At 46.3% G+C, this 16266-nt stretch overlaps 1 protein-coding gene across 3 annotated transcripts in view; it reads right to left on the bottom strand.

Annotated features, from left to right (window-relative positions):
• Positions 1-10457: 10457 nt before the first annotated feature.
• LOC144169333 (DNA polymerase eta-like) overlaps positions 10458-16266 on the bottom strand; it is a 41969-nt gene continuing 36160 nt past the window's right edge. For all 3 annotated transcript variants that reach the window (XM_077698426.1, XM_077698425.1, XM_077698427.1), the window contains exons 9-11: positions 14429-14494; positions 13190-13362; positions 10458-12503 (exon numbers count right to left, since the gene is read on the bottom strand). In XM_077698426.1, coding sequence (XP_077554552.1) covers positions 11369-12503; positions 13190-13362; positions 14429-14494 — 1374 coding nt within the window. In that variant the 3' untranslated portion in view covers positions 10458-11368. The remainder of the gene's footprint in view (positions 12504-13189; positions 13363-14428; positions 14495-16266) is intronic.

Raw genomic sequence — 16266 nt, 5'->3', positions numbered from 1 at the left:
AAGGGGATGTCCAGCAAAGCTGCTGTAAACCACTACAAATAGTGATGGAGGAGTGCATGAAATGTTGCTCGTCGTCTCGGCGGGCTTGTCGCTTGCGCTCGGCTAGTGGCACTATAGATAAGGCGTACAGAGACAGAGTATCGGCACTCTTCTCTCTCATTGTTCCGTGCCACCGCCATGATCATTGGCCAGTTCGCATTACGTGACATTTGTTTACACTGCGACGGTTCATTGGCGCCGCCATTTTGTTGTTGCCGTTCATGCGTTTTAGTCGGTCAACTCTGGTAGGCTTAGCTTGTCCTCTCTGCTCTGCGGCTGTTCGCGACTGGCGCTGTTCCGAATGCGAATCAAAGGTAACGCGTGTAGCAGCATTTCGGCAGCAGAAGTGGGTCAAAAGATTGCGTTTTGCCGTATGTTCGGTAGTGTTGTTAACAAACACCCCAGTCGAAGTTAACGGCGAGGCTGTAGATGCGCCAATCTCGCAACACTGGGCCTCTTCGATTTTCCACTTCTGGCTCCCCGCGGGCTGCCCGCGGGTAGTCCGAGGATTCCCCGAAGCCACAGGGATACACGGGAAAATCGAATGTTGGACTGCTTCTCGGGGAGTCCGCGGTGAGCCCGAGACTGTAAATCGAAGAGGCCCACTGATGAACTACAAAATGGCCGCCCTTGCTGACTTGCGTTCTTCAGTGGCGGCACTCTCATACCTTATCTACTGACACTACTTCGGCCTCTCTGGCGGCCGCGGATGAAAGCTTCCTCCACGCTGGCGGCAAATGCTGGGTCCTGCCTAGCCTGACGCATGCGCTCGGCGTCTTGGGCAAGAACTGCTCTATTCAGTGTCACTAGTCCTGCCCATAGAGTTTCTTAATAAGTGTACGTAAGAAACTCTATGGTCCTGCCTAGCCTTCAAAGATAATCCGCAAACATAATCTTTAGTAGGAACACATGGTGGGGGGTCCCATTTTTGACAGGCGCCTTATCATCCATGCTGCCGTTGCGATGCTTCTTTTGTCATTTCCTTAAACGTATTCTGAGCTCTATGCTGTATATGCCTGATGACAACACAAGTTTGGTTTATTTTAAAAGATTGCCTCGCTAGAATCACACTGGCACAATTTTTAACGTAAACTTCTATCAAATAAGCTCAAAAAAGGTAATGGCCATGCGACCCACTTGCTCATTTCCCGCAACAGAACCTATGATGTCATACCACCCTGCTCTGCGATCGGCGGAGGCCGACAAAAGCAAACGCAATTAGGTACAGTTTATAACCTTGCCGAACGAGCTATTTGCGCCTAAATGTAATGCATATCCATTTTACAACAGTATACGAATGGTGCGGTAAACAACAAAAGTTACGAAAATACACGTAAACATAGAAGTACCGATGCGCGTTGCTGTGGGTATACTGGACGCACTAAGCTTGCTTTAGCTGCACGGCAGTCGGACGCTTTGGAGTTGTTTTATACGACGCTGGCTGATTGGCGTAAGCGACGTTGCCTTATGTGACCCTGTTTGTCAAGCATACCCCGTTTCACGAAGCGATTAGTTTCTACCGTAACAAAAACAAGAGGTGTAAATACTGCCAAAAACAAAGCCACGGCGGGGTGCTGACTGTGCTAGCGCCATCAGGAAGGTATGACGGCAAACAAGGCTGCAGAGCCGAATGGCGCAGTGGAAGGTTATGAATTAATTGTAGACGTCACCAAAACGAACGATTTGGCGGGAGAATCAAAATTTTAACCTAAATTGATTAATTTCTCAGTGAATACGGCATCGTTTGCTGCCGCGCAAGCGCTGGAGACACTATAAAACACGAAATCTTTAGAATAAAAAAAACTTGTATTTTGTCTTCATGGCTCCTTTAAGCCTTCGCGCCTTGATGTTTTTGCCCACGGAGATAGTTTTTTCCCACCGCGATGAAACCGTTGGGGGGGGGGTGCAAAAAGGCGTGAAATGAAAGTCCACAATGATTAACACCCGAAGTACATAATAATTATAGAATCCTTCACAATTATTCAAACGACCTGTAGCAAAAATATCAGCTTGAATACAATCACACACCCCTTTCTGACAACCCAAATTATATATATATATATATATATATATATATATATATATATATATATATATATATATATATATATATATATATATATATATATATATAGTAAAAAATGGATATAGCTTCTAACAAAACTGTTTATTGGTCGACGTTTCGATCGGATGCCGATCTTTCTCAAGACTCTCTTTCTCAAAGATCGGCATCCGATCGAAACGTCGACCAATCAACAGTTTTGTTAGAAGCTATATCCATTTTTTACTATTTGCTACGGCAACCAAAGACAGCCCTTCTCGCAATCATATCATCATCATCACCAGCCTATCTACGCCCACTGCAGGGCAAAGGCCTCTCCCATTATTCTCCAATTGCCTCGGTCCTGTGCCAACTGTGACCAATTTATCCCCGCAAACTTCTTTATCTCATCTGCCCATCTAACTTTCTGCCGCCCCCTGCAACGCTTGCCTTCTCTAGGGATCCACTCTGTTACCCTTAATGACCAGCGGTTATCTTGCCTTCGCATTACATGTCCTGCCCACGTCCATTTCTTCTTCTTAATTTCTACTAATATGTCCTTAACACCAGTTTGCTCCCTGACCCACTCCGCTCTCTTCCTGTCCCTTAATGTTACACCTATCATTTTCCGCTCCATTGCCCGCTGAGTTGTTCTCAATTTAAGTTGAACCCACTTAGTGAGCCTCCAAGTTTCTGCCCCGTAGGTGAGTACCGGTAAGATGCAGCTGTCATACACTTTCTTCTTCAGCGACAATGGTAGGCTGCTATTCATTATCTCCGAATGTCTGCCATATGCACCCCACCCCATTCTGATCCTTCTAATTATCTCTGCCTCATGGTTTGGATCTGGGGTCACAACTTGGCCTAAGTAGATATATTCGCTTACCACTTCCACTGCCTCGCCACCTATGTCAAACCGCTGTGCTGTCCCGAGGTTATTGATCATTACTTTAGTTTTCTGCATATTAATTTTCAGTCCCACGGTTCTACTCTGTTCACCCAGTGCGGAAAGCATGCTTTGCAATTCGTCCCCCGAGTTACTTAGCAAGGCAACGTCATCAGCAAATCTGAGGTTACTGAGGTATTCTCCATTAACCCTTACACCCACCTGTTCCCAATCCAACGTTCTGAATACTTCTTGTAAACATGCTGTGAATAGCATTGGAGAGATTGTGTCTCCTTGTCTGACACCCTTTCTTATAGGTATTTTACTGCTCTCCCTATGGAGCATGATCGTAGCTGTAGACCCATTGTAGATATCCTCTAGTATTGTTACATAATGCTCATCTACCCCCTGGTTCCGTAATGCCTGAATGACTGCTAGGGTTTCGACCGAGTCAAATGCTTTCTCATAATCTATGAAGGCTATATATAGGGGTTCAGTATACTCAGCGCACTTCTCTATCACCTGATTGATCGTGTGAATATGGTCCATTGTTGAATAACCTTTACGGAACCCTGCTTGTTCTTTAGGTTGACTGAAATCTAAGGTTGCAGAAATTCGGTTAGCGATTACCTTGGCAAATACCTTGTAGACGACTGACAGTAAGCTGATCGGCCGGTAATTTTTCAAGTCCTTCATGTCGCCTTTCTTATGAATTAGGATGATATTCGCGTTCTTCCAAGATTCCGGTACCATTGCGGTCATTAGGCATTGCGTATACAGGTTTGCCAGTTTTTCAAGGACAATTTCTCCGCCATCCTTCAAGAGGTCTGCTGTTATCTGATCCTCACCAGGTGCTTTGCCCCCTTTCATTTCTTTCAAAGCCTTCCTTACTTCTTCGGTCGTTACTGGTGGGATGTCTATCTCCTGTGAACTACTGTCTCGTTCGGCATTATCCTGTATGTCCTGGCTACTGTACAGATCCCTATAGAACTCCTCGGCCACTGTGACTATTTTATCCCTATTTGTGATGACATTGCCTTGCTTATCATTAAGTGCATACATCTGATTTTTCCCCACGCCAAGACGTTTCTTCACTGCTTTCAGGCTACCTCCGTTCTTTACAGCGTATTCGATCCTCTCCATATTATACTCTCGTATGTCAGCTGTCTTACGCTTATTGATTAGCTTGGAGAGCTCCGCTAGTTCTATTCTGTCAGCTGCGGTGGAGATTCTCATGGTTTGCCGTTTCCTGATTACATCTTTCGTCTCCTGTGAGAGTTTACCAGTATCCTGTCTAGCCATAGTGCCCCCGACTTCTACTGCACACTCCGTAATAATGCGTGTAAGGTTGTCGCTGGCTTCCTGCGTCGTAAACTCGGCTTCCTCGTTAAGAGCGGAATATCGGTTCAGCAGCGCGATCCTGAATTCTTCTACTTTACGTCTTACTGTTAGCTCATTTATCGGCTTCTTTCGTACTAGCTTGTTGCGGTCCCTCCTCAAATCTAGCCTAATTCGGGATCTTACCATACGGTGGTCACTACACCTTACCCTTCCGAGCACTTCCACATCCTGCACGACGCCAGGGTTATCGCATAACATGAAGTCTATTTCATTTTTGTGCTCCCCATTCGGGCTCCTCCAGGTCCACTTCCGACTCTCCCGTTTACAGAAGAAGGTATTCATTATGCGTAGGTTATTCCGTTCTGCAAACTCAACTAGTAGATCCCCCCTGCTATTTCTACAGCCCAGACCATAGTTCCCAACTGCCTTGTCGCCAGCCTGATTCATTGCCTACTTTAGCATTGAAGTCCCCCATAACTACGGTATACTGTGTTTTTACTTTAGCCATTGCCGATTCCACATCTTCATAGAAGCGTTCCACTACTTAGTCGTCGTGGCTGGATGTGGGCGCGTAGCCCTGCACAACCTTGAGCTTGTACCTCTTATTTAGCCTAGCTAATTACAAGACCTGCTGCCCTTTCGTTAATGCTATAGTATTCGTCTATGTTGCCAGCTATGCTTTTATTGACTAGAAATCCCACTCCCAGTTCTCTTCTGTCCTCTAGACCACGGTAACATAGGACGTGTCCATTTTTCAGCACCGTAAAGGCTTCGCCTGCCCTCCTAACCTCGCTAAGCCTTATTACATCCCATTTAATGCCCTTTAATTCCTCGAACAACACCTCCAGACTTGCTTCGCTAGATAAGGTTCGCGCGTTAAACGTTGCCAGGTTCAGATTCCATTGGCGGCCTGTCCGGATCCATTGATTCTTAGCACCCTCTGCTGCGTCACAGGTCTGACCGCCGCCGTGGTCAATTGCTTCGCAGCCGCTGGGGACTGAGGGCCGAGGGTTAGTTGGCGTATTCATGGGAGGTTGTGGCCATTACTACACCAGGGTGGCCAATCCTGCTCTGGTGAGGGAGTGCATTACCGGCAATGGTCGCCGGGGTCAGGCCGCACCCCAAGCCCCTTTGTGCAATTCCATCAATACGCGGATTTTTTTTTTTTAATCCGGTGGGAATTGTCCGGCACCGGGATTCGAACCACGGTCCTTCTGCACGCGAGACGGGTGTTCTACCTCTACGCTATCGCAATCATATATATATATATATATATATATATATATATATATATATATATATATATATATATATATATATATATACAGAAAGAAATGCCGGCAGTCTACAACGCCAAAGAAGGCATAGGGGAAGGTTAGACTATTTTTTTACCGTTAGTGATGTTACATTATTATTAACTTTTTATTAATTACGTGAGAAAGAAAGAAAGAAAAACACGCGCCCAGAGTGGGGACCGAACCCACGCCTTTCGATTAGATCTCGAATGCCTTACCAACTTATCGAATGCCTTACCGAGTTGGTAAGGCATTCGAGATCTGATCGAAAGGCGTGGGTTCGGTCCCCACTCTGGGCGCGTGTTTTTCTTTCTTTCTTTCTCACGTAATTAATAAAAAGTTAATAATAATGTAACATCACTAACGGTAAAAAAATAGTCTAACCTTCCCCTATGCCTTCTTTGGCGTTGTAGACTGCCGGCATTTCTTTCTGTATTTCCTAACGAGCCCCTCATTTCCAAACCCTATTATCGCGCGAAAGCTTAGCGAGGGCCTCGGTTCTGGCAGCCTTGATGCCAAGGTAGCATAAGAGGGTTTCCCGCCAGTTGACCGCTCATGACAGGCTGTAGACGTTCGCGTCACGCCCCGGGGGTTGAAAAAGAAGGTCCCCTTCTTCCCGTGTAGTCTGAAGTGGCGCTGGCTACCACCCTCAAGCGTCAGATACAGTGTAAATATAAATACCCCAGAAAGTGAAGCAGAACACAGTCGCCCAGATTGCCGAGTTGGTAAGGCATTCGAGATCTAATCGAAAGGCGTGGGTTCGGTCCCCACTCTGGGCGCGTGTTTTTCTTTCTTTCTTTCTCACGTAATTAATAAAAAGTTATTAATAATGTAACATCACTAACGGTAAAAAAATAGTCTAACCTTCCCCTATGCCTTCTTTGGCGTTGTAGACTGCCGGCATTTCTTTCTGTATTTCCTAACGAGCCCCTCATTTCCAAACCCTATATATATATATATATATATATATATATATATATATATATATATATATATATATATATATATATATATATATATATATATATATATATATATATTACGGGATAGGAAGGGTGAGCCCCATAGGTTCAATCGGCTCATTAAAAGTCACCTGTCTGGCTGCCGGCAAGCGGAGAAGAGAGAGAGAGATAAAAACGTTTATTTATCTTAAAGAGAAAGGAGTAAGAGCGAAAGCGGTCAGCCTCCCAAGTCCAGGAGGCCGCGAGCCCGCGCTGATTCCAGTGCCCGGTTGACCAGAGCTTGTTGTTGCTCCGGAGCCGAGCTGGTCAGCGCAGACTCCCACTGCTCAGGTGATGGGTTGAGGAGGGTTAAAAATTTTTTTTTCGATCGTTTCCGAATCATGGCACCGCACACATATATAGTGGAAAGCCCTGATCTAAAGAGATATAAATTCAGCCTCGGAATCCGGCAGCGCAGCTCAGGGAAGGTTACTTCGCATTGCCGCGAACCACCACAGGTGAGCATTCCACCCGAACTTTAAATGCACATGTACTCTTCGTTTGATAAGAGTGCATCTGCACGAGTAACGTCTGGATGACAAAACCTTGCAGATGCAAAAAGAGACAGCAAAGTTTGGGGTACAGTGTTGCATCTCGCGCACACAGGGCAACGGCGAAGCACTAAGCGCCGAATCGTAGCAATGACTGAAATGTTTAATTGGGTAGGCAGAGAGTATTTCGAGCAAGCGATGTTTGTGAGCCCGCCCGATGAGGGCTGTCTCCTCATCTTTTGCGGGAAAGAAAGCAGCCCAACAACGCTAGTGCCGGCTACTTCTATATTGTAGAATACTGATACTCAATTCGAAGCGACTATTGCATCATGCGCTATTCAGCCGAATATTAAAAAAAAAAAAAAAAACGAAGCGAGCATTCGCACGTGCGGTGTATTGCTTCCCAGTGGTTGCCATACCCCCAATGGTCGTATCGAGATTCACCAATTTTTAGAGAGGCACCTTATCTATAAGCTAATTTGTCTGTACAGGAGATAGAAAAAAAAGAACAAATACAACCACAGGCCGAGGTTGTTCAAAAACAAAACATGCGACAATTCCGTCTTTTTTTTTTTATTCGAGAATTACCGTAATTACCAGATTCTAACGCGCCCCCGATTCTAACGCGCACCCTATTTTCCTGGGAAAAAAAAAAAAACGAAAAAACTTGCACCTCCGATTGTAACGCGCGCGGAACATTGTGAGCAAGGAAAACGAATGCGAGAGAAACGGGCGATTTATTTCCCAAAGTAATCTCACTCATCTCACTCCTTGTCGCTCTCCGCTGACCACAACATCTCGTCCCCGGTGCCGTCAAGCGCGTTCGCGATGCCACACTTCTGAACGAAAGTTCAACCATGGTCAATGGGATCGTGGCCCACGCCTCGCACGCCCATCCCGCGAGCTTCTCCAGAGGCGCACGCTTCAGCCGACCGCTCGTTTTGAACGCGTGAGAGCCGTTGCTGCCATTGCTGTTATCAAGCGCGCAAGTGGAACGATTTGACGATTTGTGTGAACGCCGATAGAAAAGCTTAGGCGCCTATGCTTCCTGCGTCTGAAAAATTGTTGCTAAAAGCTTGGGCGCCATCTGGAGATGGCGATGGCGATGGGTGGGACGAAATTTCCGCTGTTTCGGCAGTTTCGGTTTCGTATCCGATTCTAACGCGCATGCGATTTTTCGACCTATTTTTCGGGAAAAAAAGTGCGCGTTAGAATCGGGTAAATACGGTAGCCCTATGGCATAATAGATGAAGGCGTTCACAGATACACGAACAGATTAGCTTCGTGAAGCAATTTTCCGGTTGCCTACTAAATTTCTTTTTCCGTATGATCGATGTTGTTGGGACCAAATTAAAGAATATCGGCAGTATTTACCTTGATATGTTGAATTAATTTGTACTGCAACATAGCTTTTACTGTGTAAGAATTTTATGGCAAGTACGCTAGCAAAATGTCTGTAACAAAAAAATCTTGCTCCAATCCACGCTGTGAAGGTGGTTGGAAAGCAAAGCTTTAAATGACACCCACAACAATTGCCCATGCGACGTCACTTGAATTAACACACGTGGCTCTACAAAGAGCGAAAGAGATTCTGCCAGCCGTTAGCCGGAATTCGCGGGGACAGCGTCCCGAACGCAGGAGCTTCGGCCACGGCCGGGCTAGAGCGGCGGATGATGCCGCCGCTGTAGCCCGGCCGTGTGTCGGAAGTATGAGAAAATGGATAGGAGCGTCTTTCAAAGGGTGAGACAGGGAAACCTAGCCATTCTGATGTGCTAGCTTGCAGCTACACCACCGCGGGACACAAGCGCGGACACCGAAACAATGCGGCATGTGAGCTTAGTGATTCCCATTTATACCGTTTTAAACTAATATTTTAGTAAGATTGAGGATTTCGAGAAAGCTGAGGGAACTTTTATAATCCCTATTAATCAAAACCAGCTGCTCTTCTCGCCTTATGTAATACCTCTTAAAACACAACCGAATTGGTATTCGCAAATTTAGAAAATGGAGACCCATTCGTGGCAAGCAGTGCGTTTCTCCAGCGTTCCTCCAGCGGCCAGATGTCTGTATGTGGTCTCTATATTTTGTTTTCCCGCCCTGGAAACGAATCCTTAACGTACCTTTGCCGTCATCATCATCATCATCATCATCATCACCACCACCAGCCTATCTACGCCCACTGCAGGGCAAAAGGCCTCTCCCATTAATATCCAATTATCCCTGTCCTGTGCTAACTGCGACCAATTTATTCCCGCAAACTTCTTGATCTCATCTGCCCATCTAACTTTGTGCCGCCTTCTGCCACGTTTGCCTTCTCTAAGGATCCACTCTTTGTTACCCTTAATTAATGACCAACAGTTATCTTGCCTCCGCATTACAAGCCTGCCCAGACCCATTTCTTCTTAACCCACTCCACTTTCTTCTTGTCCGTTAATATTACACCTATCATCTTCCGTTCCATTGCTTGCTGAGTCGTCCTCAGTTTAAGTTGAACCCTCTTAGTGAGCCTCAGTTTCTGCCCCGTAGGCGAGTACCAGCGGTGAGTACCAGGTGCAGCGGTGGCAAAGAGGTAGAACCTCCACCTCACGTGCAGAAAGACCGTGGCTCGAATCCCGGTGAAGGACAATTCCTACCGCATTAAAAAAAAAAAAAAAAAAATCCGAGTTTTGATGGAATTGCAGAATGAGGCTTGGGGTGTGGCCTAATCCCGGCGACCATAGCCAGTAACGCACTCCCTCCCCAGAGCCGGATTGGCCACCATGGTGTAGTAATGGCCACAACCTCCCATAAATACACCAATTAATCTTTGCCGTACGACCATATAATTCTGTCGGGTCCGGGTTACCCAGGAGCGGCTGTCGAACAAGTTGATCATGCCATGCGAAGGAAGTGCGCAGTGGATGCGAAGCTGCATCATAATAGGCCCAAAACAACTGTCACTAAAGCCGACGACAAAGCCGACGGAATGATCCCGCCGCCACGGCTACCAAGGTGAGCAGCTCCGGCGCGTGGGGAACGCTGGGTAAATTCGCCGCGCCATCTACAGTGTGCTCTGTGAGTGAACCCACCCCCAGGCCTAGCAGCCACCGATTTCAATGGAGACATGCCGAGCTGCAGAGCACAGTCACAATCCTTCCTTTGTCCGTGTCGTTATATTCGTGCTGTGCTTAACGGTACCTATCTGGCAGTCCATCAGTCACTTAGCACATGCTCAATTGTTGCTGTACAAGGATCTATGACATGTCACAGGCCTGAAGCCCTTTAGCACTAGATTAAGTTGACAAGCTCATCCATTTGTCTAGATAATGTTAATTGATATTGCGGCACTACTGACCTGTCAAAAAATGAAGCAAGCAGTGCTCTCTTTCAGATTTATTGAAAACAAGTTAAAAAAATAAAAATGTGTCCTAAGCTTTAATCCTTTCATAAAATCAGGATTGGGCAGCAAATTGTTGTGCCACAAACAGCATCCAGGCACGAGTCCAATTCGCTCACTAGAACAGTAACATACCATCTATTCATGAATTCATAATAAAATAGATACACAGGGGTGCATAGCAGTAAATGACCGTTACAGAACTAGCAGCTTTGTTATTACAAACAATTTGTAAAATGAACATCAATCGAGCCATCAAGTTCGTTGCCTAGAGAATGCATTACTCATATGCACGATAAGTTTGGAGGAAAAAAAAAAAAAGAAAAACGTTGGCGTTTCGATGGTTTATGGTTTTCTTTACAAAAATTAGAGACGAGTGAAACAGTTTGAAGTATGTTTATGAAAATTCTCACTGTTCTACCAACTAATGCATCAGCAGCACTAGGCACGGGTTCAATAATCACACTAGAACAGCAACGAACATGCATTATGTAGTAACAAAAATGTAACACAGGCATATACTTACATTACAAATCAATGACTAACATATAAAAATTTGCCAAACTTCTTCTGAAATTATCTTTCGATAGATAAATAGCGCGCTTCAAATGTATATTGAACAAGCATTAAAAAAAGTTGGATTCATACAGGTATATCACAGGGAGTGTCAACATGAACTGAACATCACCTCTATTTACAACTTTCACTGGTATCAATTGAATGCATTCAGGAATAAGATAAAATTTCACTTCTTTTGATGATGCAAGTCATACAAGAGACATGTCACCGTAACATTGACTTCCTCAGCACCACAGTAAGCCCCCTGCTGAGAATTGGTGTGCCGAAGCAAGTCTAAAATAAAAAAGAGCTACAACACCGAGTTTCCGGAATACAAATCTTAAGTGAAAAAATCCTTCAGTGTCTTCACTTTCTCTGGCCGCATTTTCTTCGTTTTACTAGTTCTTTTTGTTGAAGTCGAAGCAGTTCGTTTCTGGCCTGCTGCCTGCGTTTTAGGCTTGGATCCAGCTGTTTCGTCAGAACGGCTGAGCTTCAGTGCAAGATGGTAGTCATCGTGCTCTTCTTTCTTCCATACCACCACCGTCTTGCCGCAATGCTCGCACTTGTGCAAGAGGCTCGGGTCAATCGGCGGAAGGTCCCCACTCAGGCTGATTTGGTCACTGCTCGCCGATGTGGCACCGCCGTCTGGGCTGTGCACGATGTCCACATTGACGACGTCGTTTGCACCTTTGACGCTCACACAAGCTTTCTGTCCCTCAGCACCCGAAAGGACTGAACTCCGCGTTGGGTCGCTGCTGTTCTCGTTGACAACTGAGGGCCCTGCCAACGCAGCTTCATTAAGGGATTCTGACAGCGCGTCTTCTAAAGATCTGTCGAGGTCCTGTGCGGTAGCAATGTCTTTCACGCTCACTCTGGAAGTGTCTTCTTTCTCTGCTGACGTTTGTGCTTGCAAGTGCGTCCCAGTTTTCGCCCACATCTTCTCGAAGTAACTTTCTTTTGGAGTAACTGTGCTTGCTTTCTTAGCATTCTTCTTGGTGGAGGCTGTTTTCTTTGCCTTCTTCGACGTCGTTACCTTTGCAATTGTTTTTGAAGTGGTGGCTGATGGTACAGTGGCTGCTAGGGCCCGTTTCACCTCTTCGATGCGGTGGCTTTCCGCAACCACCGGTGGTGGCACATTGTCCCGTTTCCTGGGCTCCCGAGGACTTTTTAGAATCAGGGCCAACTTCTCTGCAAACGGCAGGTCGTCTCCTTTCTTGGGTGTCTCTAATGGTTTTGGTGGCTCTGGCGGCTCAGCAGGCACAGAACTCTCACCGTTGGTTACCGGTTCCGCAGGTTTTCCAACTCCTGCTTCTGCCTTCTTGGGCGTTGCAGGGGGCGGAGGCAGCGATGTCGCATCCTTGGAAGTGCTGCCCTTTGACTGCCGCACGAGGAACCTGGAGATCTCCTGAGACCCATCCTCCACGCTGTCCCGAAACTTGGTCGCTGCCAACGAGATGTTTGTCAAAGGTGGTGACCTGCAAGGAGTCAGGGAGGGAGCAGCGGTGCAGGAAATGAGTTGAGTTCAGCAGAGGGGTGGTCGCTGAAATTCAGCGCAATGCTTTCCAATTACAGAATGGCTTTTCATTACTAAATTAACATTAAATGTTACTCCGGTAATAATAACACACAATGCATTTGTCATTAATTGGCTAATGTCCTGCATCAAAGATTTAGTTCGTCTACAGCTCGGCAGATGGTACCAGTGGGAAAGTGAACAGATGGCGGTGCCTACCACTCGGACTGAAGAGGTATTTAACACCTAGACATCCAATCACACCTCAGGAGTTTCTTCTGCTCGTTCATAGGTGGTGTAAATTAGAGAAGACGACGATGACAGAAGGATCGGACAACCAATGAAGCAACCAGCCCACAATTGTCAGATGACAAGCCCAGTATGTTCCACGTTAATGTTGCAAACACTGTGGACGCGCCTTTTGCAAAGCAATCACTCACTTTTACGCCGCCTGTCTACACAACCGAAAAGGGGATGACGGGTGGGCAAAGCCTAAATTCGTTGGCATCGTCCTTCCAGTGGGTCGGCATTTTCCCGAGCTAGTTTCTTTTTGTGTTACAGCTGCAATGTGACACCACTATTTCAGAAACGTGGCTTCGGCAAGCCAAACCATCTGGTGGGAGGCTCTCCACCATGCCGTGTGCTCACCAGACATCCCCAGTGGCCGCCGCAGAGGACGTGTTCAGCTTGGCGAGGACTGCCAGCGCATCCTTGGCCACCCTGGCCGCATCGTAGGCAACCAGTGGGCACGACCGAGACGTGCCCCCTTCTTGGCCCACTTTGCGCACGCTCACCACCAGCAGCTGGGCTATCCTCTGGTTCTGCGCAAGCATCGCCACGCAGGGCAACTGCGTTACTCTGCGCGTCCCCTTCACAAATGGCCAACTAGAACATCTCTTGGCTCTCAAAAAACAAGAACATCTGCTGCTACTGCAAGTGTGGTGCAACAAAGCAAAATTATTACTTGAAGACAAGCTGTGTGAATGTAGTTTTGTTCACTTTACGTTAACTGGTTGTTGTCAAACGGTGGCTTGCAAATCCTCTAAAACTCACAAAAGGGTTTCAAATTTCCGCGAGGCTCATTAAAAAAAAAAGAGAGAGAGAGAGAGAAAGCACCCCCTTTTTTGTGTCCCTTTTACTGGCAAGCCTTGGAAGTGCTGAAAAAGTTGACTTAATTGCAAAACTCCTGTACGTAATCCCGTACCTTCTCTGCACAGAGGTACCCCTGTTCTAGCTTTCCTGAATGACATAAGAGTCATGTAGAGATGCCAGGCATGTGTGAAACGCACAAAACTACAAGCAAAGAAACTGCTTTTACAAGTTGTGCCCCATTTATTTTACACTTGAATTTTCCTCTGCATACTGTAGTCTCCACCAGTAATTACATTTTTGCTGAGTTCGAACTCTGTGAAAAACATGAAGCTGTGATGCAAAATCGCAGTCATTTTAACCCAACTGCAGCGTAATCACAACTGGCATCAAGGCATTTTTACTGCCATCGAAACAAGTGCAGGTTGAAAAAGCTTCTTAGCTGCAGCTGATCTATGATAAATGTTGCTGCTTTAAGTGTTGTCTTGCGTTTTCTTTTCCAGAAGCCCGAAATATAAGAAAAAATTAATGCACGCAGGCGACTTTTTATACAAACTGGATTTATAATAAATAGCAATCACTATACAGAAAATAATCAAGCCACATTTTACCTTTAGTTCACGAATAAAAGGTACAGTCATGTTTAAAAGTGCAAACTTTTCAGCGCCACCGCAGAGTGAGAGTTTTACAGTGCCATAAAGAGCTCATACGGGCTCCCAAGGTGCACAGGTGTGTTCAGACAAAGAGCAACCAGCCAGGCACAATGCAAGACTCCTATGACTGAGCAGACAAACCGACCTGCTCTTTGTCCCTGAGAAGTCGTATGACCAGTTCTTCAGAGAGCTGCTCCAACCAGTGCTTCACCTGCGTGACATGCAAAGGAAGGAACTCGAGTTGGAAACCACAATGGCTTCAATCAAAACACAGATGTACAAACATGGTTCCAAATTTTTACTTCACAGTGATGTGGCCTGTTGTGAGTGTGCCCTGACGGCCTAAGAGGTGTCCTATCACCAACCCAAACATTAAAGTTACACTAAATTATCTTGGTATTTGTTCAGGGACAAAAGCTGCTTTCTTTGCTCAGAATTTCACCACTACGGCAGTATGTTCCCCTTCTTGCTTGCTACTCGCACATATTTCGTGGCATGGAATATGACACCCTGCATTCCTGTTTGGGCACTACTTTAGATAGCTGAAGGTATCAAAGCGATGTACCAGGAAGGGTAAAGTGCATTTTTCAGTTTGTTTGCATGTGAGCTGTTAAACCAAAACAGAGCCTTTAAAAAAAAATAATTATTATTTTTGTCAGAACTCAGCCTGGGCACAAACCAACATTTTCCCGGCCAGCCCAAAACAATGTGAAACAAACTGAAAGGGGGAAAAGTTGCGGTTACCTTCTTGCGGCAAAAACAGCATCATTTGCACTCAAGGACACTTGATGAAGTCCTCTTTGATTAAATACATTAGTTAATACCGTATTTACTCGCGTAATCCTCGCACTCGCGTAATCCTCACACCCCTAATGTGAGCCACCAAAAACTTGGATTTTTTGGTTCCTCGCATAATCCTCGCACCCCCAACTTTGCAGCGGCGAAAGTTGCCTGCTCGCGAAACCCGCATGGTGCACGCGCTCTCCAACGCGCGCCCTCCCCCGCCGCCTCTCCGTTCGGCGGAGAGCGCTGTGTATCCAAGGCCATCCAGGCGCCCTAACAACCTGCATGGCTACTCCCTAACAGGTGCCCTAACATGCTACTCACACTGTACTTGAGCCGGTTTCGCGTGCGCGCAGCTAGACTACATTCGCGCAGCCCGCTGTCATGTCGTCGTGTCACCGTCGTGGTCCCGTTGTTGAGCGGCAGCAGTCAGTGAGTCACTCGCGTCAGTGGTGGATAGCTCGCTGCCATTTTGAGAACTTTTTGATCTCTTTGTTTTGTGCTTGGTGCCGCTTCGCCATGGGGAGGAACGCCAGCTACACTGCCGCTTTCAAATTTAAAGCGAAAGAGTACGCAATCGAACACGGCAACCGTGCCGCATGCAGGCACTTCAGCGTCACCGACTTCAACGTGCGTTACTGGAGTAGGGCACGCACATACGACGACGAGATAGGGCGCGCGACAGAAAGCAAAGGCGGCAATTTCATGATCGCTGATCGACGGAGACTGTTTACGTTGTAAATAATAAAATAAAAAGAAATAGCTGCTGTTGGCAACACTGAGCTTACATTTACAAAAAACAACCGCTACATTTAGCGGGATTGGCATAAGGCAAATTGGCAACACTGTGCACTGGATTTTTTCCCCCGCATAATTCTCGCACCCCTAACTTTGCATTGACTTTTCCAAAAAAAAAGTGCTAGGATTATGTGAGTAAATACGGTGTATAAGCTAAATCCAGGGTTGGCAACCTTTTGAGGTGGAGGGCCGAATTGCATGAAGCTGAAACAGCGGAGGGCCGGATGGCAAATTGGGTGGGGGGAAGGGGGGCTTTGCAGGCGAAAAGAAAAAAGTCGGTAAATTGACAATATCTGACAATAAATGACAATAATCTGGCTAAGTGTGAAGATGGGGGACAATGCCAACTGGAAGCGATCGATTCTCTGTTCTTGTCTCCCTCCTGTCTGACACCATTTGAGG

Source organism: Haemaphysalis longicornis, unplaced genomic scaffold (assembly GCF_048455015.1).
Source record: "Haemaphysalis longicornis isolate Haplotype H1 unplaced genomic scaffold, Haemaphysalis longicornis Haplotype H1 scaffold_2, whole genome shotgun sequence".
In the NCBI taxonomy this organism is placed as follows: Eukaryota; Metazoa; Arthropoda; class Arachnida; order Ixodida; family Ixodidae; genus Haemaphysalis; species Haemaphysalis longicornis.
Note: the sequence above shows the minus strand (reverse complement) of the source record. Positions and strands in the feature narration are given on the sequence as shown.